This window comes from Antedon mediterranea, chromosome 6, assembly GCF_964355755.1.
Source record: "Antedon mediterranea chromosome 6, ecAntMedi1.1, whole genome shotgun sequence".
In the NCBI taxonomy this organism is placed as follows: Eukaryota; Metazoa; Echinodermata; class Crinoidea; order Comatulida; family Antedonidae; genus Antedon; species Antedon mediterranea.
In genome coordinates this window covers 20,547,695-20,559,034 of record NC_092675.1, presented here as the reverse complement: position 1 = coordinate 20,559,034, position 11,340 = coordinate 20,547,695, and the positions used below count along the sequence as shown (strand labels likewise).

Below are 11,340 nucleotides of genomic sequence, written 5' to 3'. Positions count from 1 at the left end.
TGTGAATCAATTCAATCATAGAACATGAAACATGGAATGTAAAGTATGTATCTCACGACTACTGAATGAAATATATCAAGCCATTTAACTTACCCCAACTGATGTTTGTTCATATAGTTGAATGGAAACATGATTGGAATTTATTTAGTAATTGTAATTCTGACTTTCAATTCAAACGTTATTGTTGTTTTATGTAGTTTTTATCCTCAACTGGTCTACATACACTAGAGACTAAAGCTTTGCTATTGTGGACTTCAGCAAACCTCTGCAGTTTGCCGAAGTTGAAACAGGTCTACACTAATGTTTGCCGAAGTTTGAAACAGGTCTATACTACTGTAGCAAACTTTGCAAAATTCTTCTTCTTCTTCTAAATCTGTGTACAGAAATGAAAGAAGAGTTTGTAATCGCCAGTTTATACATTGTCCAGAAGAGAAATTAAAACCATTTCTTCGAAACATATTTTTCTTTCTTTCCTTTTGAATTATATAAATGTTACATTAAATTAAACAGGACAGATGCTTGAAATGAAATACGTCTATTTGTTTTGTTATTAGTTTATACATTTATTTTAGACAGCGGTACAAATTATTTTATATATTACATTTATAAAAATACAAGATTTTCTACCTGATATTTTTCTGTATATCTACGATTTTGTTTCTATATTACGATACAAAAATAATCTAATAACAAGTTTTCAAATTTACAATATGAATACAGTATGTGAAATGTTATGTTAACATCCGAATCATAATCCCCTAATGTCCATCAATCAATAATATAGACGCTCAAACTTACTTAAGTTTCACAATATTTACCATATATTTACAATCATATATGAATATGTAAATTGTTATGTTGACGACTCCAGAACCCCTAATGTTCAACAATACTTTAGACAGAATACAGAAGTTTAAACTCACTTAAGTTTTACAATTTTTATACAGTATTTATAATATGAATATGTACAAAATCAGGAGCTCCCTAATACGCTCAAACTTTCATAAAATCTAAGCATCGATGAAATCGAGCATATATCTGGTCTGCTAAGATTTAGAATACCGAACAAACTAAATCGAATAACCTAATTGTGTGTATGAAATCAGTCAGAAGTATCCGTCAAATATTGGAAATTAAAGAAGTTACCGTACATTTGTACAAAATAAGTATAGTATAGTATTGTTTGTTCCTTTTAAAATATATATAAAAAACTGAATGAATCGGTAGAAAATGTTAGCATTAGTGATATTAAGCAACAACTTTGTACTGTCAGAGACAGTGCTGAGTTGCTTTTCATGGCTGGTGTACCCCGGTAGCCTGGATGCGATCTTACTCCTTGACAAGTTTGGTTTAATATTTTGTATATCTTTTTAAGAGACACTTAATCACAGAAGTAAGCGACACTTATTCACAGAAGTAAAAGTCTGAAAGATTTATTGAAACATCTCCTAAAAGTTTTCTTTCCTGAATTCGAATCCAAACTGTGAGCTCTTTTTACTGATGATGTCACCGAGTTCTGGTACACCACAAAAGAAAACCGTTACTTTTCCTTGTTTTGTATTTCGAATATTTGTAAAAACCTATAAATAAGAAATATAATATGCCGATAATATGGTATCGCTACTGTAAACACATTTATGAGGAGAAGAAAAATATGGTAATAAATCATTAGTACAACGTAATTAACCATGTTTGTATACTATATATGTAGTTTAATAGTACTCTAGTTTATAATAAAGCTAAGTCTACACTATCAAACTGGTTTGATTAAAAGTGTGATATGCTCAAATATGGTAGTGATTACCAAACAACCAGATGCCCAATCACAAATTGTCATCCAGATCAAAGATTAAAAATTATCGCATTTATCCGATAATTATCCGATTTGAATGAGATAATTATCGGTTAATTTTTTTTTACATGGAATCGGTTAAACCCCGTTTCCACCGACAGTTTATCGGTTATTACCTGGTTCCAATCAGGTTTTCCTGGCTGCGTCCGCGTCATCAGTCCCGTGATGGTGTCTCTATTGCTCTTCTTATGTAACAGATCAAGTGCCATGTGCAGACCAATAGCTTTGACGTCATTCTTGTTCAACGCTGATGTCATATAAAGGTGAATGTTCAGGAATCGGTTTGATGGTTCAATAATTTGCTGTTCCACTTCAATCTGGTTGAGCAGACTTATAAACCACTCGAAAGATTTCTGGTCCCGATTAATCCAAATAAAATCAACCTAAACGACATAAACACGAAATTATAAGTACTTCGTCAATATTGGTATTTTACAAAAACATACAATGTTGATAGTCTTTAAACGGAACTGTCCGAAACAGAAGGGACATCTCAACAAAACATCCGATTCTGCAGCTGTCATAAGGTACAACTTAACTGACTATTGCAAGTCATTTTGATACACATAGGTTTTTTTCTCAATGACTTACTTACAAGTCAGTTCAGTTGTACCTAATGACTAAGATGTAAAATCGCGTGCTCTTCTCATATCAGATAAATTCATGAATATTAAATACCGTTTATTTCCTTCATTGCTCATAAGCTCACTTTAAACATGCAATGGTTTGTAGTCTTTCTGAAATACATTGTCAAAATCTACCTTCTTTAATCTCATAATTGTTGTCGTGTCTTCGACCCATGCGTGTTTGCAACTGGGACACGTACGTTTCGCTACTTTGTGTCGTTCATGGATACTTTGAAGGATTGATGCAAATGGTGTTACGCCAATACCGGCCCCAATCAACACGGCATGCTCTGCTTGGAAAATATGCTGAGATGGCGCACCATATGGACCGTCTATGTAAATCTAAATAAGAAATCAAAACATCGTGATTAATACAATTTAACTCAAATTATTTTTTTAAATCAATGTTTCTGCTCTCTGACTCATGTCACTTTACTAAGTGATTCAATTCAATCAAATTCATTTTTTCTTTATTCACACACAGCACGTCATATAAAGTGGATAGTCTTCCCTTTTACATGACACACACTATTTAATGTGTATGCAGTTGTGTCCGGAGAGACCAAATAAGCCCCAAAAAACTTTAAGATTGGTTCCAACAAAGACAAAGAATGAAACTTAAAAAATAAAAAATATACAAATTTGAACAAAGCTTCTAGACAGGGACACTAGACAGAGGTTACAGACGGTCACTATACTACCAGAGAGAAGATGGGCGATTAATGTGATAGTAATCCCGAGTTTCAGATATCCAGAACCAGAAGTAGCCTACATCGTTGTTGTTCTTTCCATTTCAATTTAAAACTAGAGCTTACCTCTATACCTGTTCCACACGAAGACGCGCCTTCCAACGCAACATCCAACGAGTGTTGCGTCAAACGTCTTCGTAACGGCTTTGGTTTCTTCGGTTTGACAACTTTTTGATTTGTTCCACCAACCTCTTTTCGTTCACTCGATGTCCTAATACTAGGCAGTGCATTTTTATTATAATCAGAACGCTGGTTCATTGAATCAGTTGCACAAGTCGGATGTATTTTGTTTAATTTAGATTTGTTAGCTTTTGGTTTTACAATTGTCTCATTTTCATTGCGCACAGAAATACCAGCAATCGCATTCTTCCGGCGTGGGGAGCGTGGCTCTGGTTTTGCCGTCGTGTTCATAGACTCTTTATTAACACTGTTTGGCCTACGCGCTTTACTTTGAGGTTTCTGAATGTTTGTTTTTAAATTTTGTGATTTTGACAACTCATTTTGATTCTTGTTACTTAATATATTATTACTTGACAGAGTTTTGTCTGATTTTACACTCTCTCCCCTTGAAGTGTTTTCTACATCATTACATATTTCAGATGTGACAACAGAAGAACAAGATCCTCGAATGGTAGATCGAGAGCCGCAGTTTGATGCTTCTTCTGCAAGTGTTGTTAGATTATTTTCAACATCTGTTAATTGTAAAACATGCGTTTGTTGTTCTTGACAATCGTTTATATGTATCTCAGCAATATGGTTCGCATATTTTACATCAAACTGGTTGTATAACTTCTTAGTCCAATTTCCCATTGAACGAATATGCACAGATAGAAAATCTGCAATGTAAAAAACATGATAATGATTGTATTGGATTTAATTGAATAGAGATTCAATCATGTTGATTATTAGTGAAAATGGATGTTTTTTTAACTATCGATAATTTGATAAGCTTACGTCTTCTATTAAAATTCTTACACTTACTTTGTTGTTCTGGGGCGCTACTGACAGTAAATGGATGCCATTCATGACGTGCTATGCTTGGGATGTTGATGTAAATGTACTCTCCGGCTTGGAAAGTGAAGTTACTAGGCCTAGGAATCACAAGATGTAGCACCTTCGAATTAAATAAAGTGGGATTTCAATTCAATGTATTTTAACTTTATAATATGCTAGAGTTAAAAATTAAAAATGATAAGAAAGAGATTGTTAAGCAAAATTAAAAGATATAACAAAAAAAATAATTTGCAATTGATAAAATGATAATATTAGTACTATAATAGCCATATTGTATTACCTTGTCGGGCAGTACCACGGCTTGATTAATACATATCGTTCCAAACTTTGCTTTTCTAACGGGTTTCATTCTAAGTACACGTTCTACAACATAAATCCCTCCTGGAAGCGTGAACCACATCCAGAACCTCTGCGCATGTACAATTAAGAGTAACCACCATATTATAGATAATTGATGAGTCCAATAGAATACCTATGGAAGAGTGAATAACATGGATTAGTAATTTTCCTATGATTCTCTAATTTAGATATATACCCAATAATGCCTCGTCACTATCACTACTTTTAAAATCGCAATTTCACAAGTTGTTCGAAACTTCGAACTCTAAAAATTGCAAAGCAAGTAACCCATAAGGATGCAGTTCCAATCATGGTACTATGTTGATTATACAGACCTTAAAAATGAAAACTTAAAGCAAACATAATCATAGACGCTTTTAAGGCTTAAATAAAAATGAGAATAGTCATTTTCAACCACTAACAATTGTGTGACTTTGATCTCAACTGAAATTTATCATCATGTTATGCATGAACCACGTGGGTTATAAGAATACTTACTTGAAAATAACCTTTCTGTCGCACCAACGATACCGAACATATAGATATAAAAATAAGTAATACCAAAAGTAATACTCCGGTGATATTTGCTGTTCCTGCTACCCATCCGATATCTGACTTAAGTGTGAACAGGTACTCTATTATCGACAACGCCGAGTTCTTATTGTCACAGTTCACTAAAAAAATAACACATGTGTCTGACATCAATTCAAATCAGGCGCGCTAGCCAGGCTACCATAGTTACAAGATAATCAGTGGCCTACGGTACTTACAGAAATTCATGACGTGTGCACCAGTGTGAATGGTCGACAGTAGAATGATTATGCAGGCTACTGATTTGTGAAGACAGATATGCTGATCAATTGGTAGATAGTGAGCTAAACGTGTCCCTCGTATCAACGTTAAACATTTCCTCAACATTAGAAACAGTAGCAGACTGCCATTGAAGTCTAAACACGCGCCTGAATATAAATACAAGTGATATATTATTTATAGAAGCAATACAGGTAAGATAGTTTAGGAAGGGCCAGACCAAAAAGCCACACTACTGTACTCACATGAATTTTCAAAGAAAAATTGCAATAATTTGGACATATTGCCACACTGGATTGAGACAGTCTGGAGAAAATGATATGTAGAAACATTGAGGAGAAAAAGGACGAGAGAGGAATTATGTGATGTAGCAAAACTCTATGCATAATAAAGCACAGTATTTCATCACAACGACAACTAGTATAGATAGAAGACGTTGATTAAAGTTTAAACACACTCCTTAATATAAATAATAATACAATACTTTGGCAATCTAGATAAGATAGGGTTTTGAAAACCCAGGCTAATGGAGGTAAACTGACAAAAACCAAGACGTATAACTCAAAACTACCCAAGAAAGAGATAAGTCAGAACAAGTTATAAGAAAGTGTAAGAAACCCCCTCATAGATGTAAAAAGAGAGCTACAAAAACAAATGCTTTAACTGTAGACATAGACTTAATAGTTTTTACAGTACTCCTCATACTCACCACATCCTTTGGCAATACTAAGCCAGAAACACCCAATATTCATTTGTGTAATTCGCTGATAAGCTCTCACAAAGAGAGCTACATTTATACAAATATAAACCACAATAAAGACAAGCAAAGGCAAATTGTTGCGAATGTATTTTCTTCGGAAACATTTTACAGAGGGCTTACAACGTCGCTTTACTGGCGGTGGATGTAACCATGTTGCAGCACTGTAAAATAAAATAATAACGATGCATGCATTGAGGTGTAGATTTTATTCTCACTTTGCAATTTTCATGTTCACTAAAATCATCATTTATCTTTATGACCCTTCTGTTCCCTGTTGTATCACCCAGTAAGTTGAGATGGGTATAATATATTAATTATCTATCTATACATTACGTTTATTAGGGCCTATTGTACTTTTATAAAATAATGAAATATCAATAAGTCAACTGAACTAAAAAGACCAACTATAGCATAGTTTACCCAAATCAACAAATAGATATATATTTTAAAATATCCTTTGGATATATACATTTATTTCTAGCCTACATGTTATAGAAAACATACCGTATATCAACTTATAGCTGGATGTACTCACCTTACAGTTAAATCAATAAACTTATAGCTAGATGCACTCCCCTTACAGTTAAATCAATAAACTTATAGCTAGATGTACTCACCTTACAGTTAAATCAATAAACTTATAGCTGGATGTACTCACCTTACAGTTAAATCAATAAACTTATAGCTAGATGCACTCCCCTTACAGTTAAATCAATAAACTTATAGCTAGATGCACTCCCCTTACAGTTAAATCAATAAACTTATAGCTAGATGTATCCACCTTACAGTTAAATCAATAAACTTATAGCTAGATGTATCCACCTTACAGTTAAATCAATAAACTTATAGCTAGATGTACTCACCTTACAGTTAAATCAATAAACTTATAGCTAGATGCACTCCCCTTACAGTTAAATCAATAAACTTATAGCTAGATGTATCCACCTTACAGTTAAATCAATAAACTTATAGCTAGATGTATCCACCTTACAGTTAAATCAATAAACTTATAGCTAGATGCACTCCCCTTACAGTTAAATCAATAAACTTATAGCTAGATGCACTCCCCTTACAGTTAAATCAATAAACTTATAGCTAGATGCACTCCCCTTACAGTTAAATCAATAAACTTATAGCTAGATGTATCCACCTTACAGTTAAATCAATAAACTTATAGCTAGATGTATCCACCTTACAGTTAAATCAATAAACTTATAGCTAGATGTATCCACCTTACAGTTAAATCAATAAACTTATAGCTAGATGTACTCACCTTACAGTTAAATAAATCAACCTATAGCTGCATGTACTTACCTTACAGTTAAATTATCAGTAATATCAGGATATTTAGCGAGCTGAGTTTGTAATTCGTCGAACGTGATTGCACCGTTATCGTCTTCGTCAGCCTCATCAAATAAAATGCTTGTAAGTTCTCGTAAAGTCTCATCGCTTAGCTGGATTGCACTTTCAGCCATACACGATTTAAGTACTGTATATAACTCGTCATAGTCAATGGTCCCATTACCTGTAAAGAATAAAGGCGTATCGAAAAACTTCCAAACCAATTTGGATTCTGAACAATTTTATTTGTGATGTAAAGCAAAAAGTTCAAGAACTTGTTTCCACAGTTCTGGCAATAACTCGTCGTAGCCAATGGTCCCGATGGAGGCCTATCGTAATACCGCCGTTCTTTTCATGTTGGCATTATCATAACTTTCTTTCTCTTCAGTTAACCTCCAGTATTTTTTTTCTCATTCTGTATTTCCTGATTTTATTGATAATAGAAAATGAACAGGAAACATAGGAACTAAAAACATAATTGCTTTTCATACATTGCGTGTTGAGCACGAACTTTTGAAGAAACGACGCATGCGTAATGATTTAAAAATAAAGCAGTAGAAGTAATGTAGGCCTACGGTTTCAATTCAGCTTCCCTAATTAATTAAAAGAACTAGGTTTATACCACAAGCACTATTTTTTTCCATACTCACCGTCTACATCATAAACTCTGAACAGAAAGTGTAATTTATCCCTAGATGTTCCGTGAAGTAGAACGCCCAGTGCGTCTAGTAGTTCGCATAAACTTATTCCGCCTGACTCGTCGGTGTCAAATAGTTTAAAGAAACGTTCGGCAAAAAATGACTATTTTTTTTAAAGAGGAAAGGAATAATTATAATTGTGACTTAACAGATGGTATGATTTTTTCCGCGTCAGATCGTCGTAAATCGTGTAATGTAAAAGAAACAACAAAATTGAAATAAAATACAACATGGGACAGAAATCTGATAAATGTTATCGGAGATAACAGATTAGGAAAATTAACTTTAAAGGCCAACAATAGGCAAATTTCAACTCCAATTAATGTCTTTTTTCCATGAAATTAAATGGTACAAGTCACGTGAATGTAGTTTTTCTAGAAACAGATGCCAAAGTTGATCAAAGACAGGTGTGGAATGTCCGTTCACATGAGCTACAGGTAAACTATTAACGAAGAACACAACTAATGTTATTCATAACTATGAATAATAAAAGAAAGATTCTAAATCATATTTAATATTTCGGCACAACACACGGTCTCATTGTAAAACACTATCATTTATATTGTTCAAATTACCGTGACCCGTCAAAGTGGTATAACAACTTTACAGGTAGAGTTATGATCGTCGTAAACTGTTAGCTATAAAGTTAACAGCGATTCTTTACTTCTCACAAAGTTATATCTACGGGAAGCCATTGGAACATGTTAATTTATCATCACACATTAATTAAGTTAATACAACATAATTAATTCAAATACTTTTGTGACCTCACATAACGTAACAGAATGATGTGTAGGATAATGTGTGCACTTTGATGTTTACATATTAGGCCATTTCGAAATTAGGCCTACCGAGATGTAGGCCTACTGCAGTCTCTTTGTATGGACACAAATGTTAAATAAATATAGCAAAAATGTCTCGTACTGCGCCCCGTATACGTCTCTCTAAAATATTGCATTACCTGTCATAAAATTAAAAGGTCGGTGTATAAGTCGAGTGTTTATGGGAATAAACGAATTCCTTCGAGAACACATATTTTAAACGTAACACAACAGAATATAAATCATCCGCACGTAAACATGGTATTTTAACAAAAAAATATTTCTTGAAATTTATTATCTCTGTTTATAACTTTGGATAGAATTATGAAGCTTATGAATAGAAGTAGTGTTTTCCGATTCCGACAAATTCTTACCAAAGTTTCTTTTTTTCGTGATAAATTGCTATTTCATATTTTAATAGGCATAAGAGGGCATCATGAATAAGGCACAATTTGAATAAATAAAAGCCTACGTAGTAGGACTATACGCTCTTTTCAGTATCCTTTTGCATCGACGTTATTGCGTTTTCATTGCCCCACCCTCCTCCCCGTCACCCCCTTCACTGAAACCAACAATACATTTGTTTATCTGTCGAGTCAAACACTAGCTGATGGTTACATAAGTGGTAGAATGTATTATTTACCTTTATACATGTATATAGGCTATGTTCACATTACACAATGGTTAATGATCTATAGGCCTAAGTGCAAACATAGAGTTTACTATATGGGTATAAAAGATAACGATGTTTGAGCGATTTATCAGTTTATGATTTTCAAATTTTAAATTAAAATACCTTTTTGATGTTGAGTGCCTTTTGAAAGTCATTTAAATAAATTTGACCATCTTCGTGTGCCACCTGTCGAAATTGTTTCTCGCACCATGACAACCATTTTCCATCATCCTTATCCATAACAATGTTCTGCACCAAAGTAAATAAATAAATAAAATGTCTTATACAGATTTCGCTTCATTTAAAGTGGAATTACATTGTATATATGTATAGAATCTTCGAGTGAGTTGAGATATTTTTTTAATTTTTGTCGGAAGGTCACATATTTGATTTTTTAGCATCCACTCGTATAAGTGACGTAGGCATAACAATAAATCTTGAAGAAATAATTATTTTTAAAAGTTTATTATTTTTAAAAGTCACACTTTGTATAGTATGTTCATTATACCAGTGAAGAGTGTAATTTCACTCTTCCTCGATTATACATATGTATACAGTATGTCCAACCTTGTATAAAATTAAATTCCCTAAATTATACCATAACTATTTTAAGAAATAGCACAATACATTGTTGTTAGCAAGTTCAGTCCAACAGTCTTGGGACCAATTTTAGATAACTAGATCAACTAAAAAAGTTCCCATAACAAAAACACCACTCTATCCAAATCCGAGGATCCTGGCCTCATATATTATTTTAGCATTTTTAATCATACAAGATGGAGTAAAAGCAGTTTTCTGTTTGGGCTTATGCTTATTACTTGCTCCTATGAAATGTAAAAACTTTTTCCGAATAAATATTATTATTATTAACACATGGAACTATGGTATTTTAAACGGTGGTGATTGTAGACGGCATTATAGCTGTTTTTTAAAGTTGTGTCTTTTTAGAAAATAATTAACTATTTAAAGCAGTGTAGTTAATTTGCATACTTTCAAATTATTATAGTTTGTTGAGACCATGGAGGTATAATTATACCTCCATGTTGAGACTAGTGAAAACCTAGGGTCCATGATGATCTAATTTGCATCATTTGTATGTTATGACATATCTAAATAAATGGTTATGAATACAATTTAAATTAATTTGTAATGTTTTTAATTTCTATGAAATCAAAATATATTAAAAGTGAAAGGTCACGTCAGAAAGAGGTATATGGATTTATACAGTATAACGAAAGTAGAAATCTATATAAACACCATAAATATATATCAGTAGGCCAGATGTCAAAATGCACTATACTGTATATCAAAATACGCCTAAAGAGTATATAGTGTATAGTCCTATTATAAACAGTTGTTACATATGGATTAAATGAAAACGTACATACCTGTGAAGAGTGGGCGACGTCGTACCTCTATAAAAAGAACTAAATGTTGCTCATTAGTGGAAAGTAATAAGTGACACAATAGCCTGTTGTTCTTGCGAGCTGACTGACCGTGAATGTGTTACGAGCCTTGTACTTGTACCGTGAAATACGTGCGCGTTAGAGCATAGCGTGTGACACTTGAACCTATTTTATTGCGTTCCCCTGTAACTCTATCGTATTTTAGACCTTTACGTCAGATCTTGAAATACGAGCCATGCGTACAAGTTTGC

The 11,340-nt window shown here is 33.2% G+C and overlaps 1 protein-coding gene across 1 annotated transcript; it reads right to left on the bottom strand.

Annotated features, from left to right (window-relative positions):
* Positions 1–631: 631 nt before the first annotated feature.
* On the bottom strand, positions 632–9,923 carry LOC140051385 (NADPH oxidase 5-like). The gene is made up of 12 exons (XM_072096586.1): positions 9,807–9,923; positions 8,142–8,292; positions 7,465–7,675; positions 6,100–6,311; positions 5,351–5,539; positions 5,079–5,254; positions 4,522–4,713; positions 4,209–4,341; positions 3,294–4,063; positions 2,614–2,820; positions 1,969–2,235; positions 632–1,580 (listed from the first exon to the last, which is right to left on the bottom strand). The coding sequence occupies exons 1-12, from the start codon at positions 9,921–9,923 to the stop codon at positions 1,449–1,451; spliced, it is 2,757 nt and encodes a 918-aa protein (XP_071952687.1). The 3' UTR covers positions 632–1,448.
* Positions 9,924–11,340: the final 1,417 nt, after the last annotated feature.

What these genes read in the sequence shown, in the direction of transcription:
- LOC140051385 (XM_072096586.1), bottom strand. Translation starts at nt 9,923, where the DNA reads ATGGATAAGGATGATGGAAAATGGTTGTCATGGTGCGAGAAACAATTT. An exon ending in AGGCACTCAACATCAAAAAG is followed by an intron (nt 8,293 to 9,806) that starts GTATTTTAATTT and finishes TAAAAAAAATAG; the next exon opens with TCATTTTTTGCCGAACGTTT. An exon ending in CCGTGGTACTGCCCGACAAG is followed by an intron (nt 4,342 to 4,521) that starts GTAATACAATAT and finishes TTTAATTCGAAG; the next exon opens with GTGCTACATCTTGTGATTCC.